General features: G+C 27.0%; 1 protein-coding gene across 1 annotated transcript; it reads left to right on the forward strand.

Annotated features, from left to right (window-relative positions):
* Window positions 1-6,886: 6,886 nt before the first annotated feature.
* Window positions 6,887-8,100, forward strand: LOC135927423 (small ribosomal subunit protein uS5-like). The gene is made up of 5 exons (XM_065463400.1): window positions 6,887-7,213; window positions 7,352-7,459; window positions 7,497-7,670; window positions 7,713-7,872; window positions 7,915-8,100. Exons 1-5 carry the CDS (start codon window positions 6,989-6,991, stop codon window positions 8,064-8,066), a joined length of 819 nt encoding a protein of 272 aa, XP_065319472.1. The 5' UTR covers window positions 6,887-6,988; the 3' UTR covers window positions 8,067-8,100.
* The last annotated feature ends 8,945 nt before the right edge of the window (window positions 8,101-17,045 follow it).

The following is a 17,045-nucleotide window of genomic DNA, read 5'->3' on the forward strand; positions in this document are numbered from 1 at the left end:
ATATTAATATATACTAAATGTTATTTGACTTTTGGTCGAAAAAAATGATCTAGATATTGGGTTAGCGGTGAAAAAAAGCAACCCTAACTTTAAGTCGTCTTTAAAAAGAAAGATCCATATTTTGGGTCGGATTGAATAAAACGACCCGATGTTTGAGTCTGAGTCAGAAAAACGACCCAAACTTTGAGTTGGAGTCGAAAAATACGACCCAAACTTCAAGTTTGAGTCGAAAAATACGACCCAAACTTCAAGTTTTAGTCGAAAAATACGACCCAAACTTCAAGTTTGAGTCGAAAAATATGACCCAAACTTCAAGTTTAAGTCGAAAAATACGACCCAAATTTCAAGTTTGAGTCGAAAAATACGACCCAAATTTTGAGTCGGAGTCGTAAAAAACGACCCATATTTTGGGTCGAGGTCGTTTTTTTCGGCTTGGACTTGGGTCGGAGTCGAAAAAAACGACCCATATTTTGGGTCGAAGTCGTTTTTTTCGGCTTGAACTCGGGTCGAAGTCGAAAAAACGACCCAAACATTGAGTCGGAGTCGAATAAAACGACCCGAGCTTTGGGTCGGGGTCGCGACTCGCGGCGTTTTAACAACACTACCGCTTAGCAATTATCCGATAAAAATAGCCTTGTTAACATATAAATGAGACTTAAAATTTTATTAATTCAACCAATATTTCACAATTAGATTTGCATTTTAAAAAATATGTTAACATGCCATTATAGATTTTACAAAATGGCGGTTTTTTGTTTTGCACTTAAGCGATATGTAATTAAGCGGTTTTGAATGTAAGTTGACAAATTAATCTTTTAAAAAATTAATTTATAATAAAACAAAAAAATGATAATTATTTTCCAAAAAATATATAAAATAAGATATTATTTTATTTTTTTTAATAATATTTTATAATAATAAGGCTTATTTCATATTTTCCTTAAAATTTTCGAATATTTTGCTGCTAACAAATATTAAAATCTAGTTCTAAAGTTTAAATATAATGTTCAAATAACATTTTTATTTTTTATAGATTTTAAAACAACAGGTATTTTATTATTCTTTATTGTATGAATATCATGATTAATCATATTGACAGATATAAAATTCTTACATATAGCACTATAAAATCCAAATAATACAGATCATATGCACCGATAATAACATTTATTGCACATATAAAAACAGGCATAGCAAATATAGTTTCATAAAATGAATTTAGATAAATAAATTAAAATAATTATATAATCTTTAAGCGAATAAATATCATTAATTTTGAACTTTAGCGCAAATAAACGAAAGTTTCTTCTAGTTAAATTCGTCAAATAATCTCTTTCAAAGTAAACAATAAAAAAAAAGACTAGAATTTATCGTTTCTAGTATTTGTCCTGATTGGGCCGTTTTTTTAGATAGTCAACTCATTATTTTAGTAAGAAATTTATAATGCTATTACTTTTAAACTACATGCGTAAGAAATATGTAATTATTTTAATATAAATTATATTAAAGGATTCTATTTATTATTAGATAAAAGGAAATACAACTATTAATGTATATTCCTTTATTATTGAATATATCTAATAATTTAATTTTTATATTTTATTTATTTCATGAGAAAATGAATCTCACTGCCATTAATAGAATATATATCAAAAAATTTTACCTAATTTGCAGTATACCTAAGCATTTGCAGTTTAGTAAAACCCAAATATATGTGTACGGAATGATTTTTAATTTTGTAGAGTAGTTCATGAGTTACAAAGGTTTTTTGAATCTTGGGGTCTGCATAAACACCACCTGGTCATCCAACTTTTTTTCAACTGTTTTGGAATTGATCAGTGATAATATTCTCAAGCACGAATATTATGCTTATGGCGGTTGTGGTATGCATTTGGATAAGAAAAAATTACACGATTTAAAATAAATATTGGTCAATCTATATTTATATACAAGCTATCATGTTGTCATTCGTTCAAGCTTGATTGCTCAATATAAAGTTAGTCAAACAATCTAATGCGGACCTAAACCAGACCAGCCTTATAATGAAGCAAAATATTTAAATTTATTATTGAATTACAATAAAATTTTAACAAAATATATTTAAAAATCAAAATAAAATATCGAGAATTTTATAAAAATTTAGAAAAATATTATAGGCTCTTTGTAATTTTTATTATATCTCAAGTAATTTCGGATATTATTCCACAATTACCAAAGATAAAATAAAAATTTTAAATTATAATTTAATTAGTGGTAGAAAGTATCTTGGGGTTTAGCAAGCTCCACTAACACTCGCTTTACTAATCATGATTTAAATAATATCAAGACATGATGAATGTTTATAAAACTCATGATAAATGCTTATAAAAATAACAAATTAAGAAACATTTGCTTAATATTATTTGTCTTAAAAACATTTTCAAAATTTGATAAAAAAAATATATAATAGTTAATTATTATAAAAATTTTTAGCATATGGATAGACAATTTAAGATATATTTTAGGATAAAGTTATATACACTAGTTTCTTAAATTTTAAATTGGGATCCATAGATTAACTTCCCCGGTCTTTTCTTTTCCACTAACAATCCCCTAAAAAGTTCAAAGTATACCACTAATATCTAATACCAAAAATTATAAACTAAACTCTAGTTAAAAAAAGAAAGAATAAATAATAATAGCAGTATTAATTTATATTAGTCACTAAGGTATTATAACTTTTTCTAATATCAAAAACTTTTTACCAGGCTTAATAGTAATTTTGTTAAATTTTTTTGAAATTTTTATTTTCCTAGTGGATTAAAATAAAATGACCTTGACAACTTATTATTAGGCCCAATGGTTTTAGAACCTTTTTCTAATATCAAAAATTTCTACTGGGTTCAAAACATAATATATATTTTTAATATTTTTACATTAGCCGCAAGTAATTATAAAAAAAAATGACATTAGAAATCTCACTATGAACCCATAGGTTTTAGAATCTTTATAGTATCAAAAACATTTAGCTACTATAACAAAATTTTATAAATTTTTATATTATAATTTTGCTCGTGAAATGAAATAAAATAGCAATGTTAATTTAATATTAGGCCCAGTGGTTTTAAAACATTTTTCTAATATCAAGAACCTTTTACTGGACTCAAAACATAAATATATATTTTTTTTATATTTCATCATTTTACGCGCGGTTTAAAAAATTATGGCAGCCCAAATTATTAAAACATCTTTTAATTATTAAAACCTATAACTAGACTTCAAAATTTTCAAATTTTTTATAATTGTTTTTCCTCGTGGAATAAAATATAATGGCAATGTCAATTTATTACTGAACCTACAGGTTTTAGAGCATCTTTTAGTACCAAAAACTTTTAAATAGACTTAAGATAAATTTTCATATTTTTCCCCTCGTGGAGTAAAATATAATGGCAGTGCCAATTTATTACTATATCCAAAGATTTTAGAACATCTTTTTAGTATCAAAATCTTTTAATAGGCTTAAAAAAAAGTTTTTAAAGATTTTCATAATTTATTTTTCCTCATGGTGTAAAATATAATTACTGTGGCAATTTATTACTAGGCCCAAAGGTTTTAGAACTAGTATCATAAACCTTTAACTAGGCCCAAAACAAAGTGTGGTATTATGTAAATTTAATATTGTACGAAATTTAACATTTTTATATTTGAATAATAATAGTTTAATTTTATATGTTTATTCTTCGAAAAATTAGTAATAGTTGTACTAGATTTTACATTTTTATATTTAAATGATAATATTTTAATTTTATATTTTTATTCTTCGAAAAATTATTATATTTAATATGCAAATAATTATGTATATATATATTCAATTTTCAATAAAGTTAGTTAGAGTGGAATTTTATAAATAAGAAAAATTTGTTTTACATTAATTATAGTATCTGAAATTAATTATAGACAGAGAGATTCTAAATATTTCTAAATAGAGAAAGGTAATACGATAATTTAATAAATTGGAATTATTTAAAAGAGTTTACATTATATTATTTTAGGTGAGCTCAAAAGTAAGTGGTTAACCATCGTTATTATTAAAATTAATCCTTTATTTTATTCATATAGATTTAATACACCTTTGATTCCTAATTAGCTCTCCCAATACAACATTAACACCCTTAGTTAAGTTCGGATTTGTAACACAAAGTTTTAAAGAATTTTCATAATTTTTTTCATCATGGAGTAAAAAAAATATCCGTGCCAATTTATTACTTATCACAAAAATTCTAGAAGATCTTTCTTAAAAACTTTCAACTAGGCTTAAAATAAATTTTTAAAAAATTTTCATATATTTTTCCCTTGTGGAGTAAAATATAATGGTAGTGCCATTACTAGACCCAGAACAACTTTCTGATATTAAAAACTTTTAACTAAGCTTAAAACAAATTTTTAAAAATTTTCATAATTTTTTTTCCTCGTGGACTAAAATTTAATGTCGAGTCAATTTATTCCCTAGACCCAAAGGTTTTAGAACATCTTTTTAGTATCAAAAATTTTTAATTGTCAGACTTTTTTGGTTAGGTTGTTTTCATAATAGTGAATTTTGAATCAAACAGTAAATTATATATATCACAGAAGATTATAAAATATTGGTAGACATCAAAAAATATCTTTTAATGAAGGTAAACGGGCATATGCGAGGATGAAATTAACAAAAATGAAAATAAATGGCAGGTTTATTTTATTTCTCAATTAAAATTATAAAATTACGATGTTGTGAGTGAAATTTATATACCTTAAATATAACGATTAATTGTAAACACAGAAAAACTCATCCCATTCAATAAAATAATGTAACCAACAAAATTAATCTCAAAAAACTTAAACCCTGACACAATTTCAACCAACCCCATTCAAATCATCTTTATAATTTTATCCATAAAATTCACAAAAGCCAACCATTCAAACCAACTCCATAATCAATATTTACCCAATAATCTTATTACCTCGAAAACTCAACATAAAACAAAAACATTGACGTTAATAATTAATCCACAACTTTCACAACGTACAGCGTCTACATGAGCGGGAGGGGTAGGAACAGTTTGCATCCTATTTTTTTGAGGGGCTAGGGGGTAAGCTGCTTTAATGGGGGTCGGATAAATTTTTTGAGGGGTTATCTATTAAATTTTGAGATGAAATAGGACAAAATTTATTGCTGTAAAAATTAATACTTCTATTATAGAATTATTATAATACAATTATCGACCAAATCTATATATTGCAAACAATCATACACATTGTTTTCCAAATAAAACTTTCTGCTATCCTTTTAAATTACATTTAAAAGGTTTAGATATATCAGCAAGCTCATAATGCCATAATAATTAATTCACTGTAAATAATGGAGATTTTGATTGAATTTATTATCTAAAAAATAAATTCTTTATAATCAAAAAAATAAATTCACTGTAAATAATGGAGATTTTGATTGAATTTATTATCTAAAAAATAAATTCTTTATAATCAAAAAATAAATTCTTTATAATCAAAAAAATAAATTCTTTATAATCAAAAAATTAGTTGGTAGAGATAGATAAATTTAAGTTATCTTTATAAATTCTTCAAAATAAAAATAAAAAGACACCGCCGCCGTAGGCGGCGGGAATTTTTTAGGGGGGTAGGCAAAAGTTTTTGAAGGGGGTTTGCATCCAATGAAAATCCTGTCATGTAGACGCGGACAACGTATTACATTACCTATGCCCTAAATAAATTTGAAAGAAGTAAGTTATTTATATTTTCGCTGCGAAGTTACAGTTTCTTTTGTATTATATTCTGTAATCATTTTGACTTGACAATATTTAGACATTATAATAACGAATGTATATATTGATTTATAACAGAGACCTGCAAGGCCGGGACGTATATTGTACCCAAATATTTGAAATCGTCATTATTAGCTATAAAAATCAAAAATAAATATAATATATTTTAAAAAAATCCTAACCAGGCCTGAAATTTTTTTTAAAAAAAAAGCCGGGCTGGGCCTTTATAAAACCTGGGAGGGGCCGTAAAAAATTTAAAAAAAAATTTTAAAAAAAAATCCAATCCGGGCCGGGCTTTACAAATGGTACTTCTGAAGTATGCAAACGATCATATAAAATCCTTTTACCAATATTCTATGAAAGGATATTTTATAGGAGGCCTGGGTTGTAATAATTTTGGTGTTGCGGTTTATGCAAATTATATGTTAAAAATATTGTAATAAATTTCTATTTATTATTTAAATGTAATAAATTTATATTTATTATTTATTTATAAAAAGAAAGTAACAATAAACTTTAATTAATTTAATTCATGGTCATTTTTTTAATAATATATTTTATTTATTTGTATATTTATAGGAAATATAAATACAGTCTGTAGAAATAATAAAGTAATATTATAGTTGTCATAACAAATTACATAATTTGTAAATGAAATCTATCTTAAAATTAATTAAGTAAAATAAGCAAAAATTCATTAATTATATTATATGTAGCCATTCGCCAATACTCATTTGTTTAATAACTATTCTATTTTAATATTTTGTTTTTGACATAGAATTACCTATAGTATTACGTGCCAGTAGGATCACCTAGACTAAATAATTGTATAGTCCTTACGCTATAAAATATTTTTTATAACATCTAATTTTTATCTACTACCACTATCATACTATAAAATGATTTTTTATAAATATATTTAAATTATTATCATAATGTATTTTAGTTTTTTATATTTTGCACAAGGGCAATTCATAGAGCTGATATATAATACAAAATAAATTATAATTAACTTTTATATATTCAGTAATTTAATATAAAATATTTAATATTGAAATATAAATAAATAATTTACGCGTGGAGTTAACGTCAATTTTTACTTTTATGCAAAACATCCGCTCACATTTCCTCTTACCATTAGCACTAACTAAAGAATTTAATTACATTTAAGTCCCTAAAATATTCCGAAAATGGCTGATAGAATGCAGCGACCAGGTGGGACAGCAATGGGAGGAGGTGGGTTTGGGACTATTGCAAGGCGCAGAGCTCGTGGTCGAGGCCGTGGCCGAGGAAGAGGCATGAGAGGTAAAGAAGGCGAAAAAGAATGGGCCCCTGTAACCAAACTGGGCAGACTTGTTAAAGAAGGAAGAATTAAATCTATTGAAGAAATATATATGTTCTCGATACCCATAAAAGTATATTCATTTTTAATCAAGATCCCATTGCCTATATTTTTTTAAATAGTAGTGCAAAATATCTTGATATATTGATAATAATTATTTCATCCTTTTCAAATTCTATATTTGAAAACATATTTTTATTTACATTTCTAGGAACATGAAATTATTAATCATTTTTTTCCAAGCAATTTGAAAGATGAAGTATTAAAAATCATGCCTGTTCAAAAACAAACAAGGGCAGGGCAAAGAACACGATTTAAAGTAATTTATATACAATTAAAAACTCAATTTTTTTTAGGCTTTTGTTGTTATAGGTGATCATAATGGTCATATAGGATTGGGTGTTAAATGTTCAAAGGAGGTTGCGACAGCAATTAGAGGTGCAATCATATTAGCTAAATTATCCTTAATTCCAGTTAGGAGAGGATATTGGGGAAATAAAATAGGAAAACCACATACTGTGCCTTGTAAAGTTTTGAATTTAATAAATTTGCATGTTATAAATATGTATAAGGTAACTGGAAAATGTGGAAGTGTAACTGTTAGATTGATCCCTGCACCAAGAGGAACTGGTATAGTAGCTGCTGGTGTTCCTAAAAAATTGCTTCAGATGGCTGGTATAGAAGATTGCTACACCTCATGTAGAGGTTCCACTTGTACTTTAGGAAATTTTGGTATGTTTCATTATTTAGAATATAACTAACAAATAATTTTAGCTAAAGCTACATATGCTGCCATTTCTAGAACTTATAGCTATCTTACACCTGATTTATGGAAAGAAACAAAATTTCAATCTATACCTTATTTAGAAAACTCAGATTTTTTGTCAAAAAATAAATATGGAATGCAAGAACCCAAGAATTACTAAGACTATATATAATTTTAAATTAATTTATCGAATATTGGATGTTATAAAATAAATTCAAACATTTAATTTTCTTACATTAAGTTTTGCTCTTTTATTTCTCCGAATTTTTGGCCGAATGAAAATTAATACAAGTTATTTGAGTGAATTATATAAGTCATCTAAATTTCATTTGTGAATAACTAATGATTCACATTGCTTCATTTAAACAGATTTTAAAAATGATTAGCCCATTATATATTCTGAAAATTTTTATGCAAGTCTGAAGATTATTTATTTGGACATCTATTACTGAAATCTCAAGACTTAGTCAATAATTTTCTGGCTTAAATATTTATCTGTTTTTAAAAATTGGTACAAAATGTTCGTTTTACCATGATTACTTGCAACGAAAATATGAAATATCTAATAATTAACAAAGCACCAAATAATTCTGAGAAACTCTTTACATGGCTTTACCTTGCCCTTAATCCCATGATTTGCAATAAATTTTAATATGACTTAATTATATTAGACTTTCATGATCTTGAGTAACATTGCAATTATACTTTAATAATATATTTAGGACTTCAGCTTAACAAAATATAATTTATTTGTTTTTCTAAATATTTGTAAATATTATTTAAAACCTTTTTGAAAAATATAAAATTTTTGGATTAATTTAATTTTTTTTGAATGGTTAAATCTGCAAAAATTGGTTCATGCACAACTCTAGTTTCCATTTTTTATGATGTAATTAATTTTTTCAATTAGGAATTTGATGCAATTTTTAGTATTTATAATCTTTATTGACATATTTAATATATAATTTAGCTCATATTCCCAGAGTATTTTGTTTTATATATATAAAATAATATATACACAAAATAGTGGCAGAATTATTTTATTGCATAAATAATTTTAAACAAAAAATAATGCTAGAATGGGTGATGAGTTGCTACTTAAAATGCATAATAATTTTATTTAATTTGCCAATCCAATTTATAAAGCAGTTTTTTTTATAAAAGTAATTTGTTGATGGCAAAATTATTTCAACTAAAAAAAACCTTTTACAAGTGTTCAGTGGTGTATCCATGATTTGATTTTGGCATCTTAAAAATTTGGGCCCATTCAATTCTCAAAACAGGTTCCTTGAGGCAGATAATATTAACCTTTAAATTTATAAATATTTGATTCCTTTTTAATAGTCTGGACTTTTATTTGGACTTTGGCAAAATGCTATTTCTAATCCTTTGTAGCACCTTATTCTGCTATAAAAATTATACTTTTCTACATCCAGTATTTCAAAAATTTTGTTTGCAATGGATCAAGACATATCTCTAAAATAAAAGTTTTTGATCTAAGATCAGGGCTCTACTACATAGTATTTGTGCATACTTTATGGGTAATCTTATATGAAGACAAATGATAGGTTACTAAATAATGCCCATAAAATATTGGATTGGCCATTTTTAAAAAAATCTTAATGGGGTCAATATTTTTATATGACAATTTTTATAGATACTTAATGATAATAAAAGGTATCAAAATTCTATTTATTTCAGGTATTCGAACCGATCCCTGGTTTTTGGGAAATAATCTGAACCTGAACCCCGTTTATAAAATTTCAAAACCCCGAACCCTTTGAACCTGAGTTCAGTGTATTGTTTAAAATTATATATTAAGATAATTGTATAACTGAATACAAATATTATTAATTTAATTGAGATTTTATAATATTTTCTAAGTAAAGTGTTAATAAACTATTCATTTACACCATTTTTTAAATTCTCAAAGATTCTATCAAGGTGTTAATGAATTTCAACTATTAAGTTCGTTTACGCCATTTATTTTAATTTTTAACTTATTCTTAATGATTATTAATTAGAGGAAAATGAAAGTGAACAAGTCAAAGTAAAAATGACTTGATTTAAAAATATCTCATTAAATTTTTAAAATTGCCTATAAATAAAATAAAAAATTTATTTTTTCCAAATTTGTGTCTAGTTTTTTAATTATGTTTTAAATATAGAATTTTTTTTATCAATTCAAAAATTCTTAAACCCGGGTTCAAAATTTCCTTGAACCGAACCCACCTATTTTTATTTTACCTTAAATCGCATCCCTGGTAATGCTTAACCCCGGAATACCCAACTAGGTATGTATACGTTAATACATAAAATTTATGAGTTAAACGATTTAAATAGTCATAAATTTAAAATTAAAATAATTTTTTTTATTGATATTAAAAGGCAAAAATTAGCAAGATGACGAGTACACATTGGCCTGTTGCACTTATCTCGCTAATTTATCAGTGCGTAGATGAGAAGCATAATCTAAAAATCGTTTGAATTTTAACTAAGGTTTGGGCTTTCATCTTTGCTAACTAAATTAAAAAGGTTGTATACATTCCTATAAACCTGGTTTTAAAATTTTTCTCTATTTTATGAACAACAATCTAATCAAATGATGAAAATCATGCTATATGCACAATTCACGATTTTAATATGATGGACTTCTTGGATTTACCTGTGTTAATAAGTATTTCAGGGTTATAAAAATCAAATTATTTTTAACAAGGGCCGACTGGCGACGCTACTGCCTCGTGGGCATTTTTTATAGCGGCCTCATTTATTTGGGTGCTTCGCCCCCTTACCCCCATTTTGCGGGCCTTTGGCCCACTTTGCCCGGTCTTCGGGTCCCTTAAATGGCTTCTTCGATTTACATGATTTTTATTACTTCTTATTTTTGAAAATAAGTTCAAACGATTTACATTACGATTATCATATATTTTATTTAAAAAAAATGCACATCTAAAATCATATTCAATACTTTTTATAAGATTCATTGCACATCTAAAATCATATTCAATACTTTATATAAGATTCATTGCACATATATATTTTATATTAGATACGATATTTCACTATAAAATCAAATCATACATCACATGTTAAATTTAAAAAAAATAGATACTCAATATACCAAATTCTTATCTCATCTAGCATGTATAGTCATAGACCTGCCCAAAATGAGCGAACGTGAATTTTATGAAGGCCCACCCTTCATAAAATTATGCCGATTTTTTTTCTCAAGGATACCAACAAACCTTGTACCCAGTTGTAGTTTACTAAATGAGTGGAACTTACCCTTTCCGATATTGTAATTTAAATAAATAATAATATAAGGCATATATATCTTATTTGTTTATTAATCTTGAATAGTTATATTCATGATAAGGAATGAGTTAAGAATATTTGAATCTATAGACATCAAAATTCCATTTCATTTGTTAGGTTATATTCTTCCAAAAGATGAACCGGAAAAACTTCGCCATTTGGGATGGATAGAATTGTGAATTTTTTTAAAAATTACAAAGTTGAATATCATATGTTTATAATCTTCGTAAAATTTTAGTCTTAATTAATTACACATATAAAATTATTGAATTTATACAATATTACAAAGAAATTAACTTTGAACCTTTGCGCAAATATACAAGAATGTCTTCTAGTTCAATCTGCGCTAATAGTTCTCGTTCAAATAACATCATTAAAAACGCTTCTAATTTTTCTTGGTCAATATTAGCTCAGCTTTTTTTATAATTTTTAATTTACTAAATGTCCTCTCGCAATGTAAATGACAAAGTTAATATGTATTCCTATGCAAAATAAATTAGTGTCACTTCTATGCATATTGTATCTTTTAAGAATTTCATACACGCATTTTAAACACTTGTTACATTTATTATCACACTCTTAATTATTTTCATATTGTAAAGGTCAATCGATTCTTGAGGACATTCATCTTGGCATTTGTCTGTCACTATATATTATCTTCGCTAATTCTATTCAATTTTTTGACAGAGCATTCTGTACCCTAATACTCTCCGGGAGCTTTAAATATTAAATATTTCATTTAAATTAGAAGCCATTTTATTGCTTTATTTTGAATCGATGCAATAATCGATGATATAAAAGACTTAGCATCTTCTATCATTTTCCATGCTGACAAAGTACCTAATTTTTAGTTTGAAGATATGACAGTGGCCTCATTATTTCAAAAATGTCCAAATATATTATAGCTGTACAAGAGTCTTAAATTTACATAAATTAACAAGTTTTTGCCTCAAATGATTTATTATCCAATATAAATTGAAGTGCATTTATCGTTATTGGGAGCATGTTCTCTTTACCATATATCCATCTAAGGGCTTTTTCACGTGGCCCATTACTCTATCTAACCTATTTTTTAAAGCAATGTATAATAATATAATATAATAAATTAATCAAAGCTTAGCTTACTCTAATCAAAAGGACGTTTTCATTCATTTGAAAAAAAAACAAAGAAACGTAGTCATGATGTATAACGTCAAGCGACGTTATTGATATTATGCAAACAATTCTCAAGGAATGTGATATTCAAATCATAGAGATATTATTAAAAATAAATAAATGATAAGAGAAAATAATGTGAGCATAATAAATTTTTTTTTCTAATCGGCCTCTTTTTTGATAATTTCCTCTGATCGGCCTCAAAAATCAACATTTTCTTGCGGTCTCGTGGGCTAAATGCCTACCTGGTCTTATGGCCAGTCCGACCCTGATTTTTAAGAAAGGCCATAAATAAATGTGATGTTATTTGCATCAATTAAAGGATTTTAAAATATTTAACAATTCACATTCAGCCATATCCCATATTTTAAATGAGATGATTAAATTTTCTTTTAAGAAACAAAAAAATCATTTGTGATACACCAAATGTCGCCTTGACATTTAAGAAAAACGAAGAATTTTAAAGTATTTCTATTTTCGCTCATAGTTTGCAGTGAGATATTTTTTGGCCTAAAATATAAATTTTTTCATGATATTGGTTCTAAGTAAAAATTGATCGAATTATCTGAACGGTTTTATTTGAATATCAAAATATTGCATCTGATCTATGCAAAATTTGTAAATCTGTATATCACGGATTTTAACCCTACTTCAATTCTAACCATATCATGGGGATCAATTTCTGGGAAAACTGTTTTAAGGTGGATTCTAATCGGCATGGTACAATTTCTTAATCAAGGCATCTAACCTTTGAGCCATACAACATTCCAAAACAATTATTATTTTTTGTATATAATGATAATTTACGACATTTTTACATAAAATTATTCTGCCTCATTATTTTATAAACTTGATTTGCACTTAAACTGCATCGCATACACTACCACCCTTCAAATAAAGTGTTTAAGCTTCACACTAAAACATGATTAACAGAATATGTTTTCGAATCAGCTTATTCCTTGAAAATGCCGGAGTAACGTAGAAGAATGTCATAAGGTTCGTATTGTCAGTCTAAATCGCATGACTTTTTCAGCTGTGTGATTCGATTAATTATATTATTTGAATTAATTTCATAAATTAAAAGAGCCGAATAATTTGTTGAAAAGTAAATCTTTATAATTGTAATCACTTTTATAAAGAAAATGAGCACCATAAAGATGACACCACAAAATGCCACAATTTTTTTTAAATAAACCTTACTTTTATGGAATAGAGAGTATACTTGAAATAAATAAGATTAGTCCATATATCCATCGTTTTTTGTTTAAGAGAAAGCTTCTTCATATCATGGTGTTGCTCATAAGAATTATAACCCCCTATTTCACCTTGTATAATTCATATTTAAGAATTTATTGATAAAATTTAAGTTATGTCTCAAAGTCGGTGTTTTATAACACTATGTACATAATCATATATTGATGTTGCTCAAATGTCGTATTATCTAGATACACTTGTATAATATCTATAGATACTATTTTAGATGTAACTATATCTGTTTTAAATACTTTTTAAGATACCTTTTGATATACTTTTACTATACGCATTTTATCTTAAAAATAAAAATTAATTTAAATAAATATATATTAAAAAATATTAAGACTAATATAATAAAAATATATATAAAATATTTAAAAAAAATATATAAAAAGTATAAATATTCATTAAATATTTTTTTTCCATTTAAATCTAAGGATATCAGTTCAAGATTGTGAAGGATATTTTTATCATGTCTAATATATAAATCCTTGCTTAGCCATGCCCCAGTGGCGTCGCTAGGGGGCGCAGTGGCTCGAGCCCCCTGGAAAATTTGAATAGCCCCTGAAGCAAAAAAATTTTTTTTAAATGGAATCTTAACCCTTTGAACTAAAAATAAAATTTTTTGATTCCCCTGAAAGATTTCTTTTATAATTCTATTAAGTAAAATATATATTTAATTTTATTATTTAAAAATTAATTAGAGTGTCTAAACATTTATTAAATGAATACTATTTTAAATATTAGATTAAATTAATACATATAAATTATATTTTCACTATGTCAGTGTTATAAATGAGATTTATATTATATATTATCAATGTTATAAATGTCATACATACAAATCAATCATATTAATATATATATCAGTTGTAAATATCAAATGATTTTCAGTTAATAAAGCCATCCATATTTGTGTATGCTTATTTAAGACTAATTAGTATATTGGCGACGTTGTCGATGATCTTATTATGAACAAAGAAGACAAAAATAAAGTAATTATGAATAAAGAAGAAAAAAATGATAACATAATGATCAAATTTGATAACTTCGACAAGCAAAACAATTTTGCTGATTACATTGAATATATTGATGATATGTTGGAGATAAGAGGTATATTAGTAAATAATGAAACCAAAAAAATTTTTTATTTGCGTATATGGGTATTAGTAATTTAGCAGAGATGAGGTCCTTTGTTTATCCAAAAATATTGAAAGATCTTAATTATGAAGAGATTATTGAAGTGGGTAAGAAAGTTTTTAAGCCTATTTCAACATTATTTAGCTCGAGAATTAAATTTATTCGGATAGAAAGAGGGGTTAATGAATCAGTTGCGGAGTTTGCAGCTCGACTTAAAAAATTGGCTCAAGAATGTAAATTTGAATCTGATCTAGATGGGAGATTGAGGGATCAGATGGTGGCTGGAATCAAAATGGGTGCATTGGAGAAAGATATTCGCACTAGATTTCCAGATGGAATAAATGACTTGGGAGAAAGGGTGAGTTTTCAACAGGTTTTAAATATGGCTTTGGCAATGGAAAGGGCTGAGAATGAAGTGACAAATATGATCGTAAAAAAAGTCAATAAACCTAAGGAGCAGATAGAGAATAATCAAGAAATTTTTCTAATCAAAAGTACTCATATAATAATAATAACAAAGAAAAAGGTAATTTTAGTTATTACAATAACAATAATAATAATTTTAAGTTTAGAGATAACAATAAATTTAACAATAATGATATGTATAAGTTTAATAAATGCTCAAAATGTGGAAGAACTCATCCCCCTTTTCAATGTTTTGCATCAAGGGTGAAATGTTATAATTGCCAAAAGGTAGGGCATTATGCTAAATATTGTAAGGGACAGAAGTTACATGCTATGCATATAGATGACAATGATTCATCAGATTCAATTAATAATATTTCCCAAATTGGTAGAAATAGTGCAAAGATATTTGTTTGGATAAATGGAGTACCTATAGAATTTGACTATGATACGGGGGCACAGGTATCGGTGATTGGGAAACAATATTGGGATGAAATTGGCCGACCCAAACTTGGACCAACCAAACCTTTATCAGTATATGGTAACCAACCGCTAGATGTGCTTGGTGAAACTATGGTGAGGGTTCGTCTTGGAAAGATAAGCAGATCACTACCGATTGTGGTGACCCGTTCAAATGACATTCCATTATTTGGACTACCATGCATACTGGCATTTAATATGTTTATTCCACGACAAGTGACTATACGTAGTATCACAAATAAAGAGGTTATGACAACCAATACACAAATTGCTGGCATGACAACAGAATTTTTCAGTGTTTTTGATGACAAGCCTGGACGGGTGAATGATATAGAAGTTAGCATACATTTGAGTGAGGCAGCAAGGCCGAAATCATGGCCAGCTCGTAGAGTACCTTTTCCATTACGAAAACCAATTGAAATGGAACTCGATAGATTGGTTAAATCAGGAATATTGAAGGCGATTGATCCAACACAAAAACGGTTGACATGGGCCACTCCAACGGTAAACGTACGAAAAACAAATGGAGAAATCAGGATTTGTGCGGATTTTAAGGTGACATTAAACCCATATATTTTGTGCGATTATCATATTATACCAACGGTGGATGATCTTTTAACCAAATTAAAAGATGGATTGAAATTTACGGTAATAGATTTGAAAGATGCATATTTACAATTACCAATAAAAGAAAGTTCAAAAGAATACTTAACCATATCGACCCACATTGGTTATTTCAAATATCAATGTATGCCTTTCGGTCTTTCTAGTGCGCCGACCATATTTCAAAGATATATGGACAATTTATTACAAGACTGCCAAATGACCGGAGTATATCTTGACGATATTATCATGACGGGGAAAAATGTTGTAGAACATTTGAATAACGTAAAAAAAGTACTAATAAAACTAAAACAGGTGGGTATGAAGGCAAAATGGGCCAAAATACGTTTTTTAAATGAATCAGTTTCTTTTTTGGGTTTCGTAATAGACAAATATGGAATACATCCAGCGAAAGAAAAAATAGATGCTATTCGAAGGATACCAACTCCTAGTAATATACACCAATTACTATCTTTTTTAGGACTTGTGAATTATCACGAGAGATTTTTGCCACATCTACATGGAATTGCCGCTCCTCTGCATAAATTAACAAGCATTAAATCTTGCTGGGGTTGGTCGGACAAGGAACAAGAGGTATTTGATAAAATAAAACAGCTTTTGTCAACAAATAAAACGCCAATTCCATATTCGCCAAACTTGCCAATTATATTGGAATGTGACGCTTCCAACACTGGTTTTGGAGCTGTGTTATGTTATTTAGTGAAAAAAGATATTAGCAGACCAATCGCATTTGCCTCGCGAACACTTCTAGAGTCAGAGAAAAATT

Source organism: Gordionus sp. m RMFG-2023, chromosome 3 (genome assembly GCF_954871325.1).
Source record: "Gordionus sp. m RMFG-2023 chromosome 3, tfGorSpeb1-WG-v2, whole genome shotgun sequence".
NCBI lineage: Eukaryota > Metazoa > Nematomorpha > Gordioida > Chordodea > Parachordodidae > Gordionus > Gordionus sp. m RMFG-2023.

Excerpts from the sequence above, each read along its gene's own strand:
- LOC135927423 (XM_065463400.1), top strand. The coding sequence starts at position 6,989 with ATGGCTGATAGAATGCAGCGACCAGGTGGGACAGCAATGGGAGGAGGT. Across the intron at positions 7,460-7,496 it reads GGCAAAGAACACGATTTAAA|GCTTTTGTTGTTATAGGTGA; the intron begins GTAATTTATATA and ends AATTTTTTTTAG. Across the intron at positions 7,873-7,914 it reads TTGTACTTTAGGAAATTTTG|CTAAAGCTACATATGCTGCC; the intron begins GTATGTTTCATT and ends AAATAATTTTAG.